The 23654-nt window shown below is 36.8% G+C and overlaps 1 protein-coding gene and 1 long non-coding RNA gene across 2 annotated transcripts in view; both read right to left on the bottom strand.

The window, feature by feature from the left end:
- Positions 1–53: 53 nt before the first annotated feature.
- LOC120477058 (uncharacterized) overlaps positions 54–23654 on the bottom strand; it is a 101856-nt gene continuing 78255 nt past the window's right edge. The window contains exon 3 of the long non-coding RNA XR_016149806.1: positions 54–640. This is a non-coding gene — a long non-coding RNA (uncharacterized LOC120477058). The remainder of the gene's footprint in view (positions 641–23654) is intronic.
- wu:fc23c09 (podocan-like protein 1) lies at positions 9043–13842 on the bottom strand. The gene is made up of 3 exons (XM_089127108.1): positions 13342–13842; positions 11979–12954; positions 9043–10489 (listed from the first exon to the last, which is right to left on the bottom strand). Exons 1-3 carry the CDS (start codon positions 13406–13408, stop codon positions 9388–9390), a joined length of 2145 nt encoding a protein of 714 aa, XP_088983234.1. The 5' UTR covers positions 13409–13842; the 3' UTR covers positions 9043–9387.

The following is a 23654-nucleotide window of genomic DNA, read 5'->3' as shown; positions in this document are numbered from 1 at the left end:
TCCGTTTTAGGTCTTCGTTTTTTTTCATTTTAGTCTGGACAGGAGGTGCAAACGTAGCAAAAGCCTTCACAGCCTTGCTTTCATACCTGTCATGGCGCTGCTCTGAATAAGGTCTATAAATGATGTCTGAGTAACATATCTGCAAAACTAATAACTTTTTTTGGCATTCGCAAAATCCAATGCGAGTACCCTTACCCTATCTACTTCAAAATGTCATGTTAAATTAAATGTGTCACATGCTGTTTCTAATTATGTGTGAAATAGCAAAATATGTGAAAATTGTTTGCACCCCATGTTTTGTGTATGTATGTGTTAAGTTGCTTACTGATGGATATAGATCTGCTGTTTCTGTCCTACATCACGATGAATCAGTTTTAATCTGCATATATGTGAGACCGTGTTCTCTCATGTGTCCCAGCTCATTCATTTTGTGTAACTCGCATCTCAACTGATCAGTGTAAACTCTGCTTACCCACTACAAATCCAGCGGCGTGTCTGGCATGACAGAGTGTCTGCTTACCTAAGCGCACTTCTGCCTTTCATCTCATCTCCGCTTGGCTCTGTTTCCTGAGGCTGATCTCATATCGACACACAACACATCTGCTTCTGTTCATTTCTCCATCTGAGCAACTGTGCTGTGCTGCAAAAAGAAAAATCACATTGTAATCAAAATTGGGTCTTGTTTGAAAAATCGTCATATTTTATGTGATTGCGTGTAAATTTATCTTGTTGTAAGAGCGTTTTTTTCAACGCAAAAATATTGATTAATACAATTTCTAATTAAGGCTGCAGCCTAAATAGGGATTAAATTAACGTGCGTTTAGTATTCAAACATGTATTGACGACATGTCTTAATATACAGACACTTGATCCATGAACTGATCAGCTTCATGTTTATATGATCTTAATGAGTGATAACGGTAAACAGATGTGGCTTCCTGTCCACAATGGGGAAGCTCAAGCATACGGTCTGTTTCAAACTGCATGCTTACCCAGCACTTAGCACTTTAACATTGGGGTTTATGTTTGATTTATTTTATTTTTTTTAAGAAATTAATAGTTTGATTAAGCGCAGATTGCATGAATTGATCAAAAGTGATAGTAAATACATTTATGTTGATTCAAATCAACTCTGTTTATTCAAAGATCCTGATAAAAAATCCATGGTTTCCACAAAAATATTAGGCAACACAACTGTTTTTAACAATGATAACAATAAGAAATGTTTCTTGAGTGCCAAATCAGCATATTAGAATGATTTCTGAAAGAGCATGTGACACTGGAGAAATGATGATGAAAATTCAGCTTTGACATCACAGGAATAAATTACATTTTAAAATATATTACATGAATTAAATTGTAATAATATATATATATATATATATATATATATATATGAAGAGTTCAGATGCAAAAGCCTCTAAGTGCCATTTTAAATTTTCTTCTAGAATGATCATTTTTATCAAGCTTGTATATTTAAGTTCAGTGATTTCACTTAAATGGCAATGATAAATACCTATTAATTGTTATTTAAGTGAAATTACTGAACTTAAATATACAAGTTTGATAAAAATCGTCATTAAAGAAGAAAATTTCAAATGGCATTTAGAGGCTTTTGCATCTGAACTCTTCATATATATATATATATATATATATATATATATATATATATATATATATTTTATATATATATATATATATATATATATATATATTTAATAATATATATTATATCAGTGTTGTAGTCGAGGCCACCTCACTCGAGTCCGAGTCGACACCGAGACCAGAGAGAGTCGAGTCCGAGTCAAGACCGAGTCCATAGAGAGTCGAGTCGAGTCCGAGACCAGAGACGGTCGAGTCCGAGTCGAGACCAGTGAGGGTTGATTACCTAATTTACTTTTATTTACTTAGAGAAATCCTTTTTTTTTTTTTTTACTGAATTTACTTCGAGTTTAAAAAATATGATCAGTTTAGGGTAAAAAGGCCACATAGTAGGTGGTGTTAAAAGTAATTTTATTACAATTTGTCATGCGCAGTTGTGCACTAGAAAATCACCAATCACTGGGCGTGTCAATCAATTTAAAGAAATATTTTATTAACATACATTAATAATCATGAAATAATTCATTTTTAATTGAACTCGAGTGGACTCGGGAATAATTCCGAGTCCTAAAAAAAATGTTCGAGTACGAGTCAATTCCGAGTCCAAATGGACACGAGTCCATGACAAGACCAAGACCATTAAAATGGTCTCGAGACCGAGTCCGAGACTCGAGTACTACAACACTGTATTATATATATATATATATATATATATATATATATATATTTAATAATATATATTTTTTATATATATATATATATATATATATATATATAAAATATATTTTAAGTTTAAGTTTTATTTAAGTTTTACTTAAATTTAATTTAAGTTTTTTAATTTTTAATTTAAGTTTTACTCTTTACTGCATTTTGATCAAATAAATGTGGCCTTGTTGAGCATAAGAGATTTCTTTCAATAACATTTAAAAAAAATGCATTATTGAACATTTGAACAAACAAGATACTGAGAGGTCTGAAAGCTAAATAAAAATGAGCCTGCTAAAATCACCATTAAATGCCAGATGGTATATCAAAGCCTGTGTGAATAACATGACTTGACACACACACACACACACACACACACACACACACACACACACAATTATTAAAGATCCCTCCAGGCTGCCTCAGTGAGATGCAGGAAACACATTAAACAATAATTATCTCCAAGATCACATCCTAGTTTCTTCTGAAGGCCTGGTACTTGCCCAAACAGACATGTATGACTTGTAATACACTTTTAGATGCACCATTAATAAGTGTTCATTGCTGATGAATCGAAGTTTACGAAGTCTCTGATTTCTTGGCTTCGTCTTTATAATGTTATAGTTTTAAAAGCTGAATGTTGTGAAGAGTGATATGAATCACTAGATGTGCAGTGCAGTGCGGTAAACCTCCTTGCAAGCAAACAGCACAGTAAAGTTTACAAACTGGTCTGCCACAGCTGGAGATCACATTACTGAAAGTCTACAGGCCTAGAAAAAGCTGCGTCATGAACGCATCAACTTCCTAGTGGCAAACGCCAAACCATCTGAGCGTTTTCACAAGCATTTCGCCCTCAGCTAATGAAGCCACCGTCCTAATTCCCAGTGACGTACACAAGACAGCATTAAAAGGAAGAAATTACAGAAAATTGGGAGGACATGCGTAAACTTTAGTGCTTAGGTAATGTCTACTCAAAGAGTAACATTCTGTTCTACAACATCTTTTTAATGAACAGAGCACAGAGCAACAACAACAACAACAAAAAGGGAGAGAGATATGTTGCTATGAAGTTTTGGGTATCAAAATTTGACTTTTTCAAGGAAAAACTGTAAGTTGATCAATTAAAAAAGTAAAAACACACCTTGGTGTGTGTCATGGTCCACATGGTGTGTTTCAAGTTCACAGAACTGATATATTTTAAGTAAACTGAACTTTTTCATTGTTTTGAGTTTAATGAAATTATTTATTTTAATTTAGACGAACTTAAGTTTAACTGAAATGGCTGGGATACTATTTCCTAGCATGCTTTGCCGATGGCACTCGAAAGAGAGTGTTAATGCTAAAATTAAGTGCAATATAATGTTTTTTTTGTAAGAATAACGCTAAGTGTGAGATTTAGTGATTAATGTTTTGTTATGCTAATTTAGAAGAATTTGATGATTACTACGTCAGCAGATTAGCTTTTAAAGCTAAGTTTATACTATTAAAAGTGATTTGAGTTCTGCCAACTTATTCGGGTTTACAGTGTACTTCATATATTTAAGTTATAGTAACTAATTAGTACTATTAACTTTATTTACCCAAGTTATCTTAACAATAAGTTATTGAGTTACTTGGAAACAAATCAATTTTTTTATGCTTAAATTGTGTGAGTTAATAAACTTAAATGACTTAAGGCAATCGGTTTCCTCATACGGTTTGAGTTGAACTACTGTAACTCATCAGGTTTTACAAAGGTGATATATTTATTATATATTTATTATATTTATTTATATTTATTATATATATATATATATATATATATATATTAAAAAAAAAAAGGATGGGACAAAGAAAACAAGACAAATATGGTGAGACAAACCCCTGTCCTGATCAGTTTTTAAATAAAAAGTACATTTTCTTGGTTTTCTTTCTTTTTCTTCTTCACAATGGCATCCTTTACTAGTAAAACGCTTTGGAAATACAGTGTAGAAATGTGGAATTCTCATAAAGACCCGAAAGAGGACACCTGAATGCTCAAGGGTCTTGTAATCCGACCTCACAGGCAACATGTATTGATAAAACCAGGCAGGGTGTAAAACAAGCATACTGACCTTTGACCTTTCAGACTGGCAGTCTGACCCTATAATACCACTGTTAATGGCTGTTAACCTTGTTTACGTCACTCAGTGAATGTTTCTATGGCTGGAAAATATCCATTTTGCTCTTTGTGTGAAATTGATAATATAAGTTTACGTATACAATTACATATTACCAGTTTAACGCAGCTAATAATAATAACCAAGCTACAAATAAAAGGTCTTCTAATGTTTTTTTTTTATTATTTTAAATAACCTGAGATGAGCCAATCCTGTATCATACACACAGAGACACTGTGCACAAGAGAGGAGGCGTGGCTTGACCACATGCAGTACTCCTGCATGGAGCTTTCCACGACTGAGAAAACTGCTTCATTAAAACTCATATGTATATATTGTATGAACTGCTAATCTAAAAAATAGTAAACACAGTGGCCCTCTTGGGGAGCCTGTATGTTTAAATGAGAGACTTTCCATTTGCCGGATCGCAGACACGTTGTGTCCAAACTGTTTGTCTCAACATGAGGGTTGAGAAAAAGAGAAAAGGTGATGGTGAGAGAGAGATCGGGAGGCTGTAAGTGCAAACATACATGTGTCCATATGTACAAGTGGGTGTGAGTGTATAGAGGTCCGTCTGGCTCCCATGGTTCTGTCTTTGACTCTTACTCTCTTGCTCAGTCACCTCCCGCCCATTTCTCTCTCTCTCTCCTTCTCCTCTCCACTGACTCAAGCGCCACCTCACTTCAGCTGCAGTAATAGCACTCAGCTTTAGATTGTATAGTGGCCATTAATCTCAAGGGCCACACAACAAATTTGTAAAGTCATACTAGAAATGAAGTGAGCAGATTATGTGTGGGAAGCCATTTTGTATCATGTTGTCTTTTGCTCTTCAAGTGATTAGATTAGATAAAGTGATTAATAAAATTTACAGTCGAGTTTTATCCAGCGGTTAAAGTATAAATGCACACTTGTGATATTTTACTTGTTAGTTCAATCAAAACGTTGATCTGATTGTAGCAGACATTTTATCTAAAGCGACGTAAATAATGAGGACAAACCCAAGATACTGTATGTATCAAACAAGAGTCCAAATAATGTTGGAAGCACCACAGAAGAACAGAAAGATCGGTCAAACTAGTTTTTTTGTCATCCCACAAAAAAATGTCATCCCACATCTAACAGGTTCTAGTGACCAGTATTGACCTGATTTTCTGTTTATTGACCTGGAGAGACGCTTTGTCTTTATCCATTTATTCCTTTTCCTTTTCCAGGGTGGGGTTTCATTTCCTGGCTTTGTGTTTGCAGACATTCTGAGTTCAGGCCCTCTGTTCATTAAACGCCACAGGCTAGACTAAAACCTACTGGAATCACAGATGTTAGCATTAGCATTAAAAGAGCAGGAAAGCTTTTGTAGTTAATGTGATCCTCATTATTTTCAGAATTTCCTTTTCTTTTGAATTTACTGTGCTGAACTGTTTACTTCAAGCAACTGAATTTTCAGGCACTGGAACAGTCGTTGGGTTCACAAGATTTGAAGATGAGTCTGAGGACAGATTCGAATAATGTTTGTTTCTGAATATGCCCTATCTTAGCTCACATTTAAATTTATGCAAGTCGCACACTCTAATCATTCACCCATTCAAAGCGTTAACTGGAAATATGGAGGAAGAGTGATAAAGAAATATTTGTGTTAAATCATTAAATGTTCCTGGAAAAAAAAGTAATTATTTGAAGCTAGAATCGAGGACCCCCTCGAAAACGAGATGGCTCATCTCAAGGGGCTATTCCTCTTTAATAAAAAATGTCAAATAATAAATGTAGGGGAAAGTAGGGTGTGAAGTAACAGCGGTAAATTGTGCCACGTTGATTGCTAAATTGAGCATAAATAGTATATAAATTATCATCACTACCTGTGATTGACAGATACACATGTGAAAAGTATAAAAGACTTTTTTTACAAGGTGGATAAAATGGATTATTGTTGCTTTATTTCTAATGTGATTTTGGAATGGGATGTATTAGTCATTTTTGATAAATGTATTTTACATATATATTGTATTGTAGATATTACATAATAATTCAGCTTACCACTTTGGTAAATTGTGTCACTATAGAAGTCATATTTCTATGGGCTTTACTTATAGCTGATTCTTTATCATTTTAGTTCATAGAAGACATCCTGACAAATAATTAGGAGAATATGCTTTTTCATTTTTCCTTGCTTAGTGGACAACTTGAGGAAAACGTGTCACAGCTTACCCACCCTCATATTTGGAAATAGTAAAAAAAACACACACACATTGGGCTGGTTATAGTAAAATCAACTGAACATGTAAAAAGCAAAACAGTAAAATTTAAAAATGTATCAGAAAAATAAATTATATGGGGTCAGGGTCCTGCTGGACTGTAGGGAGGTTCTGGAAGAGTCCTTCACCTTCCTAAAATCCTTCTTTTTTTCTGTCTTCCTTCTTTCCCTCTCTCTCTCTCTCCCTCTCTCTCTTTCTCCAGCTGTCTCCCAGTGCCACGTAGCTTTCCTGCATTATTAGACAGATGGAATTCACCAACCCTACACATGAAGCTCCTATTTGCTTTCTTTCCATCTCATTTCTCTCTCACTTTGTCACCCCCTACCCCCCTCTTCAACCTCCTCTTTGTATTCCCTGACTCATTCTCCACTTACACACACTCATATGGTTTGCTTAAAAAGTCTCACTTAATTGAAAGTAAAGACCTCAAGACTTTGGCAGCGCCGTGTCAAAAAGACTAGTCATATCTTTGACCAGGCACGTCATATCTGTTTTAACAGGTCAGGTTAAATTAATGTCCACAAGTATTCAAGATTTTGGGGGCAAATGTTCAATTTTAAAGAACAGTCATTAGCTGATGCGTATTTTGGAGGGGAGCAGAGCCGTATACAATCCGCAGACAGAAATAAAATGTTTTAATAGAACATATGAATAGAACTGCAATTCATTTTAGAATAACTAGGAGGGGAAAATGGTTCAAAGTTTTGTATTATGCAGCATTTTTTTTTAAATGTACTCTTCTGCCACCTATTGGTGAATACGACCGAGTACAGGTGTCTATTGTCCTTAATACTGAATCATCCTGTGTGCATAAACTGGAGTAAGAGGACACTCAACAACTTTCAACCAAACATGTTTGTTTGCAGTGGATTACTTTCTTAAACACACACATGCATAATTGGATGCATTGGCGTAAATGGACTGTGTAAGAAAAGAAAGAAAGAAACAGCCAAGTTAACTCTGGCCAAATTCGGAATAATGTGTTTTCTTCAATTCAAATCTGGAAAGAATAACCACAGCCAAGCAGCAAACCCTGCCAAGCATTTTCCAAGAAAAATTAAGCAAGCAACAAATTGAAAATTCGGATTTTTAAATAGTTTATCTTTGCAGTGTGCCCTTGAGCTATGAAAGGTCATGAAGAACCACTTAGGCAAATCAGTGCTGATATAATATTGGCAAGAGAGAGAGAGAGATAAAGTAGACTACCAAGTTAGAAACTGGGTGTTTTATTTTAATAGGTAATACACTTTATGCAATACAATTATGAAACATCAATATCATCTTAAAGGATAATTCCTGTATTTAACCCCTTGAGTCTATTTTGTAGTTTGTTTTGAATGAAATAGAGTGGTGGAAATTTTGACAATGGGTCCTGTCTCGACTTTTTGACTATTTTAGAATCGCCTGTGACAGCTTTAGACTGGGTGTCTATGGGCATGCACAAACATGTCCTTAAAACAACCCTTAACGTTCATTTTCAAAACTGTGCAACTCAGCGAGTGGTTGGTGGTGTTCGTTGATGATTAAAAACAAATATATCGGCGCTATGTATGCTTTCAATCCGTGTTGTTTGCTATTGTGGAACTATTGATCCAGATACCTCACAACCGCGTATAAACTTCCGCTCGATATTTGAGTCTGAAGCGTTAGCACACTCCCGACCACTTGATGGCGACAACCAGGACGCTGTACAGAATACAGTGTCTAGCGCACCGTAAAAAAAGTCTGGGAGCACAGTTGTTCTGCTCACGCTAGCCTTCTGAGAGACGGAGAAACGGAGAACCGAGCGAAAAGACTACAACCAAATGTAAACAGACCCCTTTCCGTTCCCGGGAGCTAGCGCAGTAATATCAACGAGCACTGAGTCCTCCAGCAGATGCGATTTAAAAAAAATTTACAAATAAAACACGACAGAAACGGTATTTCGCTACGCTACTTATTTCAGAAAATCAACGAACACCACCAACCACTCGGTGAGTTGCACAGTTTTGAAAATGAACGTTAAGGGTTGTTTTAAGGACATGTTTGTGCATGCCCATAGACACCCAGTCTAACGCAGTCCCAGGCGATTCTAAAATAGTCAAAAAGTCGAGACAGGACCCATTGTCAAAATTTCTAAGTCCACCACTCTATTTCATTCAAAATAAACTACAAAATATACTCAAGGTGTTAAATAACGGAATTATCCTTTAAAAGAACTGTCTTGAGATTTGTCCTAGCAAAACAGCCTTGTTGTCTCTGGTGTTGAATAACTAGTCACATTTCAGTGATGTAACAATCGCAAACATCACTGCATCTTGTGGAAGTCTAGTCCCCCAAGACACAGACATTAAATTTCGGTTATTTTTTGGGATTTTATTTGATAAAATCAGTGACGCAACAAAAGGAAGGTATAAGGAAATGGACATCAGGAAAGGATGGTGACTCAGACTGGACTCAAAACCGTGTCCCCATCCCTTTATTTGTAGAAAGCAACACACTACACAATCCTATTTTGTAAGGTCAGTGCCTGGATACAATTTGTGCCCCATATGACATTTACAGTCTACAGTATATCACTAATTGCAAATTTCAGACTCTTCATTCGTCTTTATCAAAAAATAAAGGATGCCTTCATACCAGATGCCGCTTGGCTCTGTTAAAGGATTTCAGTCGAGACAAGAAAGAAAAACCAAGTGCTTCCCAATCAGTTTAGTTTAGTAAAACTGAACCACCTGAAAGCCTCGGAGGCATCGGAACGCCAATGTGTTCAAGTGGCCCAGATCTATCATGTTATATTCCAGGTGCACCTTGACCAGGCGGCTAAGGGGAGACTCGTTGCCTCGACCCCAACAGAAAGCATCACTTGGAATTGCATGGATCTTGTTGTTCGCAAATGTTGCAGAGTGCAGCCACAATGGGAGCTGCCGTGGAACCTGTTGTAAGGCGTTGTGACTCATGTCTAGCTGATGCAGAAGTGGAAGAACTCGGAAGGCACCAAGGGCCACCTTGGTGATCTTGTTTCTTGCTAGTCCTAGGTGCTCCAACTGAGACATTGAAATAAAAGCATCCTTAGTTATGCTAGAAATTAAGTTTCCTTCCAAGTTGAGGGTCTTTATGGTCATGGGTAGATTGTGAGGAACCTGCTTCAAAGAATTGCCCTCTAAATTTAAACTCTCAAGGTTACTGGCATTCTGTAGTGCTGCTTTCCCAAGTCCTTTATTGGTCAATCTATTTGCACTTAGATCCAGCACCTGCAGCTCCGCCACACCCCAGAACATGTCGCCTTGAAGACTTTGAATGCGGTTGCCTCTGAGGTAGAGTTCTTGAAGACTGAGGGGCAGCTGCAGCGGAACAGAGGAAAGCTGGTTGTAGGAAAGTGTAAGTGTTCGAAGTTTGCCCAAAGGAAGAAGAACTCCCGGAGGGATGGTAGACGATTTGTTCCCCAGGCTGTTGTTGCTCAGGCTGAGGATCAGAAGACCTGGGCAGCGTACGAAGGCTGCATCAGACATCACACTTATCTGGTTCCCATCCAACCGTAGTTCCTCGAGAGTAACTGGCAGGTCGGTGGGAATGCTTCGGAGAAGGTTCCGCTCCACGTATAGTCTCTTCAGGCCCTGGGTCCCTTCGAAGGAACCCTCGATCGACGCATCTGTTAAACGGTTGTTGCTTAACACCAAGAACTCCATGGAGTTGTACCCGGAGAGCAAGTTCAACTGAATGCTATCGATGTGGTTGTTCATTAAGAGGATGTAACGGGAGTTGTATGGAATTCCATATGGTATTTTTCCCAAATCTTTGTCGGAACACTGCACAACCCTGAAAAACAAGAGGTCATGGAACATGTCAAATTAAAGCTTAGAAATTGAAGCAGTACTCAGTAGCATAAGGAAAATTCTTAAAGCAACACCAAGTAACTTTTCCTCTGCGGTCGCCCAATAGGTTTGGAAGCAGAATTGTCCATTACCGCTGTCGTAAATAATTTAGCCTCCCTCACACGCTCGTTGTTTATCCAGCACCGGCTTTGGAATGAACGAAGTCCACAGACAAGGTTGAGTATGTTGCATGATTTCATTGAAGTATGATGTTTTGCGAAATCAGAAACGAAGAAAAACAAAATAATGACTATTGTAACGCTTGATGTAAAGCAAGTCAAATTTGTAGTTTTCTTATGTCTCATTAGCCTCATGGGTTTCCTCATTCCGCCTTGCCGCAGCGCGGTTTTATTCACAGTCTGGATGCCATGAACCAAATTTTCCCCTGAAATAGGGAACCAATCACAGAACAGGGAGGGAGCACAGGTGCATTTGATAGATGTACAGGCCCATTTGATAGACATTCGTAGCACCCAATAATACGGCTCTGGGCATTCGTAAACCACGCCACAAATGCGAGAAATTTAACATGTGGTTTCCAGACCACGTTTCATTCTCAATTACCCACTTTTCCACCCAAAAAGAACTGGTTTGGAACTGGTGCTGGTTCAAAGTTGGTTCGGAGTTGGTTCAACTTGCGAACCCGTTCAGAACCTGTTTGTTTTTCCACTGACTACTAGAGCGCCCAGGGAACGACGTCGTTACGTCACTGTGTACGTCGCTAGAAACCGCTTTGGGATTATCTCTAACTCGTGTGCCAAGAAAACTTTAAAAAACAATTGAAATATAAAAGTCTTTTAATCTTTTCGTTTGATTTGTAATCTTTTCTGATAAGTTATGTATCCCTGTCTTGTGTCTTTTTTCTTTCCATTTATTTGTTCTATATCGTGACAGTTATCTTCTTTGCTTATGTTTCAAACAAAAAAAATAAAATAAAAACACTTGCGTGTTTCTACAGTTTCTCCTGGCTTTGCGATGGTCAGAAAATATGTTTAGAACACATCTAAACCCGCCCCAGCCCCCGACGTAAGCATGACGTGCTAAAAAAACGGTTCTAGTCCAGCAAAGAGTTGGTGCCGCTTTGGAACCCGTTTTCACGGCCGCGAACTGGTTCTTTGGCTGTCGTAACACAAAGAACTGGTTCGCGTGAAGGCACCAGCTCTCAAAATGCTTTGGTGAAAAAGGGGCTAATGATACGTGGTCTGGCGTTAGCCAGGCTAATGTCTTATTAGAACTACAGAAACATCGACATGATCTGCCAATCTTACATAGCGTGGTTATAGGACCGCAAAGCGGAGGCATAAGTGCCTTTTGCTCTGTTACGACTTGATGAACCACTGAAACGATTTTGGAAACATTATTTTAAGGTAAAAAATCATACTTAGTGTTGCTTTAAGCATGTTGTTTTAAGACCTACTGTAGCAGAAACATACCTCCCATAGCAGGAACATTCTGATGGACAGTAGTGATCTTCAAAATAGGGAAAATACGAAGGTGTTGTTGGCTTCAATTTCCGCTCTCGTTTGAACTTTTTTGCCTTTTTTGCTTTTTTCAAAACTTTGGGTGTTTTCTTCACCTTTCTTTTGATTGCCTTTTTTTTCTTCGCTTTTAGTGTTGTATTGTCCTTAGGTTTGGCACCTCCTGCTTTTTTGGGGAGTTTTGCCAAAAAAGTACTCGGAGGGGCCTTTGCAGTGGGCCCTGCCCTTGCTGCCATTGCTGTGACATCAACACTCACTTCCTCCAGTGGGTGAAGTTTAGAGCCATTCGTTACGTAGAGTTCCACTTTAAGGTCATCAATCGTGCTGCTTCCATTTACTAGTAAGGTGGTTTCCATTGCCTCAGCAGTTGAATTTACAATGTGAACTGTAGTTTTAGATGAAAGTGCATTTTTGTTTATGATAGACAAGGTCTCAGCAGTTGCTTGTCTTTGAGATGTGGAGGGGGATGATGGAAGTAGAGTAACTGATTCTTTAAGCAAGTGCAGGACAGGTTGGAAGGCAGTGGCCATGGCAGGAGTGGTATATTGATTGACTGTTGGAGATAGATGTTCCTCACCCTCCACTTCTTGTAAATAGGTGGTATTCCATGCAATGAGGACGGGTTTGGCTAAGAATGCATCCGACAAATTTTGTCCTGGCTGATCCTCTTTTTCTTTGACTTCCTTCTTTATTAATTGACTTTCTGTGTGCCCTCTTGTTTGTTTCTCGCTTTCTGTTTTCTTCATATCATGCTCTTCGGTTCTCTTACTGTGAAATGTGTCTGTTTCTTCATCCACCACTTGGATTGTGGCTTTTTCTTCACTTTTTTTCTCCTTTCCAGTGCTGAGAGCCTCCATCAACCGATCAAGTCTCTGTTCGGCCCAAAGATCACCTTCTACGGATACATTCCGCAGGACTGTCACATTTACACCTATAAGATTTAATTCACAAATGTGAACATTACAAACACTTTACTCCTCACAAATAAATGATTCAGTTGCTTTTAGGACATTTAAATACATAATACATTTTACTATAAACATTTAAAATAGAAAGATCATTTGGGAAATCTACATTACATGATTAAATAACTGCACTTAGAGCCATTATGTAGGGATGTTACTGACAAACTACACCATTTTGTTCATAATACAATAATATTTGAATTGAACATAATGCATGTTTCTTAGTCCAAGACAGTGCATGTCAGAATTCTGTACTTAACCTTAAAACAAAGACCTAACAAAATATTAAGTAAAGTAATAATTTAATAATGAGTAAATAATTTAAATGAGTAAAATAGTGAATGAACACTTACTCGGCTGGAGCACAAAAGTGTGTACACGCACAGCAAAAATCCAAAACAGCAGTATTGGAGGCTTCATTTTTTGGCTAAAAATGGCTAAGGAGAAGAAAACAATTTTCAAATTACCATGTGAGAAAATGATGGTTAAATTTATTTGTCTGCCGTAAAGGTCTGTGGCGATTAACCAAGCACAACGTTACACGATAACCAAGATAAAAGTGCCATGAAGCATCTGAACGGCTTCCATTTACAAGCAGTAACTGATCGTGAGCAATAAATCCAGATCTTGAAGATTTTTTTTAATGAGATCTGCCTGGCAGGCACAGCTTACCTGGAGTGCGTTCAAGGTGAGTATGTGGCGTCCTTCAGATGTATAAGTCCTTGTTTTCTGCAGATATGGAAGACATGCTGGCTTCCTGTGTTGCACAGACTGTCTTTACACCACCGAGACTGACTCATTACACACATACACAAACAAATAGATGCGCATATGGACTAATGGACGCATTTAAAGACTCTCCTTCTCCCTAATGCAATTCCACATACACACTCAGGAAAATGAAACACTCTTGAGTAAAAGCTCTCTTCAAAGACACTTATCATTACGGGAATTTTCTCACTCACACGTTAAATCCAGAAAAATCGGATCATTTCAGGGGAACGGAGATAGACTTACGTTAGAGAGGTCGAAGGTTAGGATTCATTTTAGGATTCACACTATTTGCCTTACTTTCACAGACAACAGTGCCGACCCACTGGCACCACAATGACAAGTGTTTCCCGAAAAGGTCTGCGACATTTGACCTTTCAAAAGGTTCATAATTAGCTGTGTGAGGTGAGACGAAACTTTTGGAAGAAGAAAGTAAAGCTATTTTCCTAAAGGGCATAACCAAATATTTAAGACTGAGGATTTAAATGTGAAAGTTTCAGAATCTGTCATTGTAAAAAACGTTTTGTTTAACCACTATTCTAAAATTGTAATAGATACAAAATACAAAATAATGCCACCACCAAGCAGTAGGAGAGGAGTGGCGAATACAGAGACAACATATATGAATAAAAATATTATATGAACAATATTATAAATTTAAACAAGTATTAATTCATCAAGTATCTGTATAACACATTTCACAATGAATATTGACTAATTTCTCAATAATCTTTCTGACTTTTTCCAAAGGCCCCCTTAGCACCCCCTTGAGGCCCCCTAGACTACAGTTTGAAAGCATTAAGACAAAAATTTCTATGTAACTTAATAAGTGGACAACAATGTAGCCCCTCACAGGCTGACATAGCGGGTCTTGTACTCAAGTTTTTTTAAGGATGTTTAAGCTACCACACCTGAAATACACATCTAAAATGCTTTACATTATATACAGACTACCTAAAATTCAGCAGAGGGTGAAGTTTATGTATATTAAAATACAAATAATAAAAAAGATGTTATAAAATTATGAATAATAATTTTATATACGTTAAAAATAGGAAGCATTTACAAAAATAGGCATACAAAAAAAAAAAAACGGATTTCGTTTTTACAATAAACCACAAGGGGATGGTAGAGGATAGTTTAACTTTTCAAACGCTCACCCAGACTGACCACATAAGTGTTACATAAGAATTCAGGTCAGAATTGTATATAGAAGCGGATTGTTTATCCAACAAACTTTACCAGTAAACTGTTTATGAAGTGGCATCAGCACACATAAAAATATAAAGCAGTAGGACACTGAGAAATGTTTCAATACTAGGGAGTTCTAGATGAGAGAATGAGGGAACAACCAGACTCGGGAAAAGAAAGGACAGTGTTAGTCGCACTATCTGCTGGGATGAGGAAAGAACCTGGGGCAGTTTGTTCAGGACAAACCACCTGTATGGGAAAAGTGACAATCAACTGTTTGGAAAATGGCAACAGGGAGGGAGTAGAATAAAGGGTGTCATCTCACATTAAATCTTAAGAAGAGCTTATATTTGGGCTGAATATTGATGTAATATATCTGAATGCTGCATTTGCAGGGCTAATAACAGTATTGCTACTCATGATGGTGTCCGTGGTGAACACTTCACATATGTTGAAAGACAGCAATGACACACCTAGACTCAACACTAAAGCTTTTGTTAACTCTCCCGTGCGCGTGCTAACACTTTAATGACGCACACCTGGTCAGGAGACAGCTGAACAGACAGCTGTCCAATTACAATTGCTGAAAGGACTGTAATTTTAACACAGCTTGTTATTTATGAATGCAAATATCCTAAAATTAAAGTTGAGAGTCTGTATTTTGCCCCAAACAGTGATGAAGTCAAAGACAGCTAATAGAAACCTCATGGTTGATTGTCCAAATCGACAATTTAGATCTGAAACCAAAGCAAATGTTTTAGCTTTTAAAAGGACTAATTGACTGCACTTTGCGTGAGTTTGAGTGTGAGTGTGTGCAGGCTACATATAAACACTTATTCATCAATCCACTCAATAACCAATCCACCACTACAATGAAGTTTCCACAACAATTTACTATTAAATGTGTACTGAAGGTTAAAAAGATTAAACTCATAGGTGAATTCATTAAAGCCCAAAGTATTCTTCAGTTTTGACGCAAACGTTTAGCATACGCCTAAACCCAAAATATACTTCAGTTTTGACGCAAGCGTTTAGCGTATACAAAGCCTACAGTAAAACGCATAAGCCCAAATTATATTTCAGTTTTGATGCAAACAAACGAAAGTTTCATCTTTGTCTGGTGTCGGCTATTTCTGCACAGAAGTTATGACCGATAAAAACATACTTGTTTAAACTAGAATTGCCTAATGATAGGCTAAGGAGAATACAGCAGACCATCAATATCTTGTTTTACTGTGATTTAATAGTAGCCTATTGCTCCAACAACAATTCTCAAGAGTCAGGTGACTGGTGAAAATGTACGTGACGTGACTACACCATGTTTCTTAATATGCATCGCTCTTGTATTATCATTTGATGAATCGCCACTGCCACGTTCAATGAAAATATACACAAAATTTCTTTTAATGACATTTCTGAATGCGGTAATAGCACGTTAATGGACTACTTGTACAACTACTTCCGCGTTCTACTTATTACATAGCGGGAGTTTCCGGTTAGAGTGTTCATCGCACGTCCATACATGAGAATGCAGATTATCACTACGTTTTATGGATGCCAATTGATTAAAACATTAATTGAATCAATCAATCAAAAAATTGATTGATTATCTTGAGCCTGCTGAAATGTTCCTATAAATATATTTTCTTTCTAAGTGTTCGATTCTGAATAATAGGCACTAACCTGCAGTGTCTTCTCATTAACAACAGTATTAGCCTAGCCTACTTATATTCTATACTTGAGTTTACATTTTTTTTAATGAATTTGACAAAAAGTGTGCATTAGTCCTGTCTTTTTAAAATAGTTTAATGAATGAATGAATGATCGCGAGGTGCCTATACGATCAGAACGCATTCAGCTACTTCTCTGAATAAATTAAGCATTTTGGGCATGAACTGTAATAGTAAAACGATTGACATTGGAAAAACGACACTGAATGATTGATTACAATATTTAATCCAAATAAATAAATGTTCGTGTTTCTTATATGTTTCAGCGTCGAGGTCACTAGTGTAGACGAACACTGACACCCTGTGGTGAAATAATGGCGTATTTGCCGCAGCTTTCTCGTATTGGCTTGGTTTGGATTTAAACTTAACGTTCCGATTAGTTTTGAAAATTCTACACATGGTAAACATCAGAATATCCCTTCTTCTGTCAATAAAAATGTCCAAAATATAACATCTTATTATAGACACTCATTTTAGGTGGTTTGTTCAACTCATTGACCGCAGTACATTGAAAGTAAACGTAACCGGAAATAAGTGATATATTGTTTCCAAACGGAAGTGCGTCGCGAAACTCAGTGCAAGTCCATTGCTTAAGTTAAATAAAACAGAATTTGGTGATTAAATATAATACTATAACACTAAACTTAATAGAAATGTGAAAGAAAACAAGTTTGTGCATAAAAAAACATGACAATGACAAATACTCATTTTTGCTGCATTCAGTTAGTGAATTTGGTAAGTAAATAAGATATGATAAATATGGTAAATACAAAAGTAACACAACTATTTATTGAAAAGTAAAGTGATAAAGAGACGACAATGTTTGAGGTCAAAAGGCCCATTAAATTACCACGATTCCCATTTTGGATCCCATCCACCCTGGTTCAAACTTTGACCTGATGCTGAGGAACACCTGGGTCTCTCACAGAGTAATTTACCCACCAGGAAAGTGTTTTCTGGTTTTGTGAACAAGCTGACTGGAATGTGGTATTATCTTCAATAGAAATTTGAAATTGTCAAGTTTCTGCTGAAACCAGTGATGATGCAATTGAAAACAGAAGGGGAAACAGAGGAAGAAGAGCCAGGGTGAGACTACAATGACATTGACTGAGAATAGGATATCCCCTCCCCTCAACCAAAGACCCATCTGTCCTTTTCTCTGTCTGCTGGGGGTTTAAAAGGGCATAGGTCGCAGACAGTGATCAATTTGTTTGTCACGGTAATACAGTACAGAGCAAATGAACTCTATGCTTGCCTTATCTTTATACCCATATAAAACCTTATCAACCGTCTGTCTCTCTGATGTCACTAACTACAGGTCAATCTGCCTGCCACCCATGTCTCTGACAGAAAAGCCTGTGTTCATGTTTAATCACAGCTCACCGCTAATTCTGGCTCGCTCTCACAACCTAGAGCCGATCACCAGAAGATTTCTAAAGTAGAAGTTGAGCAACCGATCATGAGAAGCACTTCACTTTAGTCCTGGATGACCGGAAACTGACCGCACGCCGCCAGTCACACATGCACAAACATAGACTTTCAGGCATTTCGCTCGCCTAGAACATCCAAATATTTTCACGGATCCATCCTTCTTTCATGAGATCTATGAGGCCTGAGGCGGGGCCCCCTGCCCTGTTGTCTTAACCCTGCCTAGAATATCCCAGCGTATTACTGCCCTCATGTTTTCATTGGACATGTGGGTCGGTCAATGTGTAGAGAGGAGCTCAAAGTCTTTGGAAAGCACTGAGAGCAATAAAAAAGCGAGGAGATGTGTTGAAAGAAAAAATGAGATACATGTGTCATGTTGTAGACGAATGGGAAATTTATAACTCAACCCCTAACATTAGGGTCAGAGAACATACTATATACAGGTATCTATAATAGCAACTTGTTAAGAATATAACCAAATTTAGAGAAATGTATGCTTAAAACAAGAAATATATGAATCAAATCTGACAACCATTAAGGTCAGAGTTGATTAAGTTTGTGTTGATGCAGGGAAGTTGCATTCCTGACTCCACTTTAACATGTAAGAATGAGACTGATGTAAAAGACAGAACAATCTATATAATGGAGGACCTCTCTATCTGTGAGGATTATTAAACGCATACACACAGATAGACACATACAGGCATTGTATTGATTTGTGCACATATGTAGGACTCTAGAGACTAAGACGCAGCTGGTGATATTCTGATGATAATGCAAAATACAAAGATAGAGAGAGGGAGACAGATTTCCAGAGTGCTGTTTAAAAGCCTGCCAAGTTAGACTGTGATTTAAAATTTGGCTGTAACAGTATAAATATTCAAAGGACCATATGTACTGTGTGTGTGTACTGTGTGTGTGTGTGTTATTTGGACTTTAAAGCACACCATATGCTTCATCATGACACATGTATCAATGCTGCATTTCCCGATCAGTCAAACACACACACACAAAATCCCAGAGTGCCATAACAACAATTAAAATATGCACTAAAACAGATGCAATTCTGATTCACGATGCGTCTAAATGCACCATCTTTGATTTAAGAGCTATAGCGGAGGGAAGGATCAAATCATACTTTAAGATTTTAAATGTAAATCATTTAAAGCATAATACCATTTGGCAAATTTGACAGCATTACAATTTAATTCTACTTTCTAAGGACAGGATATTCTACAGATAGGAATACAATCTAAAAAAAAAAATGCTGGGTTGTTTCAACCCAACTTTGGGTCAGATATGGACAAATCCAAAATGTTGGGTTAAAAATGTCATTAAAAAAATACCGTTGAAAGTTATAGTTGAAGTTGGGTTCAAATTTTAAACCCAACATTTGGGTTTGTCCATATTTGACCCAAATTTGGGTTGAAACAACCCAGCATTGTTTAGAGAATAGTTTTATGTTTCTTTTTAATTATTTACATGTTGTGTCAACTTAACAGTTGCATGTCTATTTATAATATTTTTAATATTCCATTTTCATTATAAATCCGTCTTTACATTTACATTTTACATTTTTATATTTTAGCTACAGCTTGAAGCTTTATAAATGTTATCATCATATTACCAGAAAGTGTCAGAAGCTATGTTTCCATTCAAAGTTACACATTTAACTTATGCGCAAAATTGGAATATTGCATAATACATAAGGCAGCATGTGCATCTCATGTGTTCAAAAGAACAAAATCGTCACTTCCTGGGAAATTGGTGCAAAACATCTAATAAAAATCAAGTTTTTTCTTTATCATAAATGACTTGAAACACAATAAATGCTCATTTTATCTAGTGTTCGGATGCTGGTGTTTGGGAAAGTCATTATACCAAATCATTCTGAGGCTAGCTCAGGCATTTCACATCCACTATTTAGTCCACAAAGTCACATGAGTTTTAGGGTGCGCATCGAGGGATTATTAGGTAAATGTATTTCCATCCTAGTTCTTCTTAACCGATAAAAAATGTATCCACCTCAAAGGAGTGCATGCACATTTTTAGAATGTACACTCCAAAAAAAAAAGCTGGGTTGTTAACACAATTTTGGGTCAAATATGGACAAACCCAGCCATTGGGTTAAATTTTTAACCCAATGTTTGAGTTTATCCACATTTGACCCAAAAATGGGTTAAAACAACCCAGCTTTTTTAGAGTGTGTGCACGTGACGCGTCTTTCCAATCAGTTTTTTTTTTAAAAAAATATTTAAAAATGTGCATAAAAATGCTTAGATGGAAACATAGCCAGTGGCATCAAAAATGTAAAAACTCATGACTTAACTATAGTAATTATACAATAAATTAACCATAACATTATAAAACATACATATAAATATATATCCCGAATTTTGCAGAGTGCTTTTCAAGAGAACAAGGGTAAAGGGCCACCCATGAGAGCATTAGAGTGGCAAACTTCTACACTGCTGATTTGTCTGGTGGTGAGATCTAGGCTTAAACTGTGTGTATCTGCAGGGGGGTCAGGTTGGCGAGACGTATTATTATGTCATGACAGCTCTCAATGGCAAACTTGTGTTTGTGTGTTTTTTGGGGGAGGCGGGAGGTTGGCTGTGGGGGACCTGATAGGTGACGCCAAAGACGACCAAGACTGCATGACAACAGACCTCTCATTGGCTGCATAGTGGCTCTTTTAACCAATCATGCAGTCCCTTGAGTAGAGGGGAAAAAAAACCAGATGCTTAGCATTGTGTGAAAGTGCACTCTCTCGAACTAAGGAGAGACGGTGAGAGAGAGAGGTTTCGAGTTGTCGAGTTGAGTTTCCCCGAAAGACAATTCATCTTTCTCAAGGTGCTGTGATACGTTTCACAATAGGAGATAATGCAAAAGTTTAGAGATCATATTTGCATTTTAATAGAGCTTGAAATGCTCATGTACAAAAGCAAACCACATTCACGCTTCTTCCACCATTTAGATTTCCCTTCCCAAGGGTTCATTTTAGAAGCTTTCCTTGCAAACTTTGAAAACAATACGTCTGGGTACGGCTTACAGGAGCATGTCTGCCGTAGACAGATGTTCATTTCATAAGCTTTCCTCGGATCATGATATTTTTTTTTTAGGTCAGGCTGAACAGACACTGTGCAAGAGCAGATAAAACTGATTTCAGAGGGTTAGGAAAGATCAGAGTTAACCCTTTCAGTGTCCAGAAAACTCATTTTTAGCTATTCATAATGTGATTTTCAAACACAATCTCAGGGTGAACTGGCTATCAACCTGCTTATTAATATTTTAAAGAATAAATAAATAAATCACAATCATGTGTTGCATTTAAAAGGCGTCTGGTCCAAATAACTTTAAATTTAATTTAATTTGACCTTTTCGTGACAACGCAAGGTTAGTTCAGGTTGTAAATGTCATGTCTGAAATAATTATTCATAGCATTTGTTCAAAAATATACATATTTATTAAACTAAACAAAAATAATGTATTACTCCACTGTAAAAAAATAGTTTCAAGATTTATCACAACATATTTTCTTTTGTCAAATCAACTTTATAATAATTTATTTGGTTGAGATAACTTATTATTTTGAGTTTCTGATGATTAATTTAATCTCCTTAATTGTATTAACTCACTTTTTCCAGTTCAATCAACATAAATTTTAAGGCAACCCAGGTTACTTACTTTTTTAAGTTAAACCAACAATATTTTTTACGGTGTAGTTATCACAGTATTTTTTCTTTTGTCAAATCAACTTAAATAATTTATTTAGTTCAGATAACATATAATTTTGAGTTTCTGATGATTAAATCATCCTCCTTCATTGTATTAACTCACTTTTTCCAGTTCAATGAACTTAAAATTTTAAGGCGACCAGGTTACTTACTTTTTTAAGTTAAACCATCAATATTTATCATTTGATTTTTGGAAATATTGTTATGAGGTGATGAGGTCAGTGTTCAGCACAGTATTCAGCAAGCAGACAAAGGGCCTATTCAGCTTGAAAACACATATTAAACCTTTTACTGACACCTATATGAACAAAACATCCCCACAACCAATCTACTGTTGTACCCTGGATACAAACTATAAATAACTGTCAAATCCACCCTGTTGAGAGAATTTCAATAAGAACACTGTCAAATTGGTTTGTCCCCTAAGAAAGGCTGTTTTCTCCCTATCCTGAAGGGTGTTTAAATTAGAAGAGTGTCTCTTAGTCTCAATCTAGATAAGTCACTGTGTTTCCATGTCAACCTGTCTCAGATCGAACAACCGGCTGACATGTTGATGATTAATGTTGTAGAGCCTTGGCTTGTTTGCTTGCACCGATGGAAAATGTGCCAATTTTTCCCTAAAAAAAGATATGGCCAGATTAGGATGTTAAATCCTGGTCATTGGCTGTTGCTGTTGCCCACAGAGATTCAAACAAGTGAATCATTTCATTTTGATGTGGTTCATTTACACGAACCATGTGAACAAACCGATTCACTAAAACAATTATGCTATAATAACATATAAGACTGCTTCTTCCACATGCGCGACAGTTTGTTTACATGCAGTTTTGACAGAAACTGAACATGAGGGGCCAGTCTGTTCTGCTCCAGGAACCCCAGACAATCCACTTAAAATGAAGAGAGTGCATGCTGTCCCTTCTCATCATGGTGTGGTAAAGTGAAGACCAGACCCTCAAATCTCCACTGAGCTGTGCCAGTTTTGGGGGAAATATAAAGCCGGTGTAATTTTATAATGCACTGAGTGTATGTGTGTCTGTTTATGTTACAGACACAGTAGTAATCCAGTCTTTTGAGTGGATTAAATTGGATTGTCTGGAAACCTTCTTCCTTCTGCACTCTAGTACACACACAAACACTCACTTAAACATTTGCTGAATCTAAATAGGGAAAAATCATAGATTTGATCGTTTTTGTTTTAAAAAACAAACAATAGTTTAACTGTCACCCTCCCAAGGGTGGGACGATTGCCATTATATTTCTAAACCAATAATATCTTAGAAAAGACCTATTGACAAACTATATATCATTTGAAAGCTTACAATCTCTAGTTTCCATATTTGGTGATTGATTTTCAAAATAAATTACACAGGGGCCGTAATTTATCAATTTGCAACAAGAATATTTTCATACTGATAAAGCGTGTTCAGACCTTTATTTTGAGATAGCAATGAACATGAAAAATCATGAAAAAAGGTATCTTGTTTTCATGCCAAGAGTTCAAAAGATTGCATCCATTCAATTATTTTAGAAAAAAAGGTCTGAAAATGTTTTAAATATTACAAAAAAAAATAATAAATTCACCATTTGTGATGTGGCAATAAGCTATAACGCGTATGTGTTTCTTAGATTTTGAATCATAATCATATCAAAATCTTCCAAACTTCCCATACTACTTCTGAATAAGATGTCTATTTCATAAATTGTATGAAAATTGTGAAAATAATGGTTCATATCACTCAAAACGCATAGGAAAATGGAGGTGCCCTTATATGGGCAGTAATGGAGGTTGTTGTGCCCTAGTGGAAAAGT

The sequence above is a fragment of the Pimephales promelas genome, chromosome 24, assembly GCF_988280905.1.
Source record: "Pimephales promelas chromosome 24, fPimPro1.hap1.1, whole genome shotgun sequence".
NCBI lineage: Eukaryota > Metazoa > Chordata > Actinopteri > Cypriniformes > Leuciscidae > Pimephales > Pimephales promelas.
Note: the sequence above shows the minus strand (reverse complement) of the source record. Positions and strands in the feature narration are given on the sequence as shown.

What these genes read in the sequence shown, in the direction of transcription:
- wu:fc23c09 (XM_089127108.1), bottom strand. Translation starts at nt 13,408, where the DNA reads ATGAAGCCTCCAATACTGCTGTTTTGGATTTTTGCTGTGCGTGTACAC. An exon ending in CACTTTTGTGCTCCAGCCGA is followed by an intron (nt 12,955 to 13,341) that starts GTAAGTGTTCAT and finishes TAAATCTTATAG; the next exon opens with GTGTAAATGTGACAGTCCTG. An exon ending in GAATGTTCCTGCTATGGGAG is followed by an intron (nt 10,490 to 11,978) that starts GTATGTTTCTGC and finishes CTTGTTTTTCAG; the next exon opens with GGTTGTGCAGTGTTCCGACA.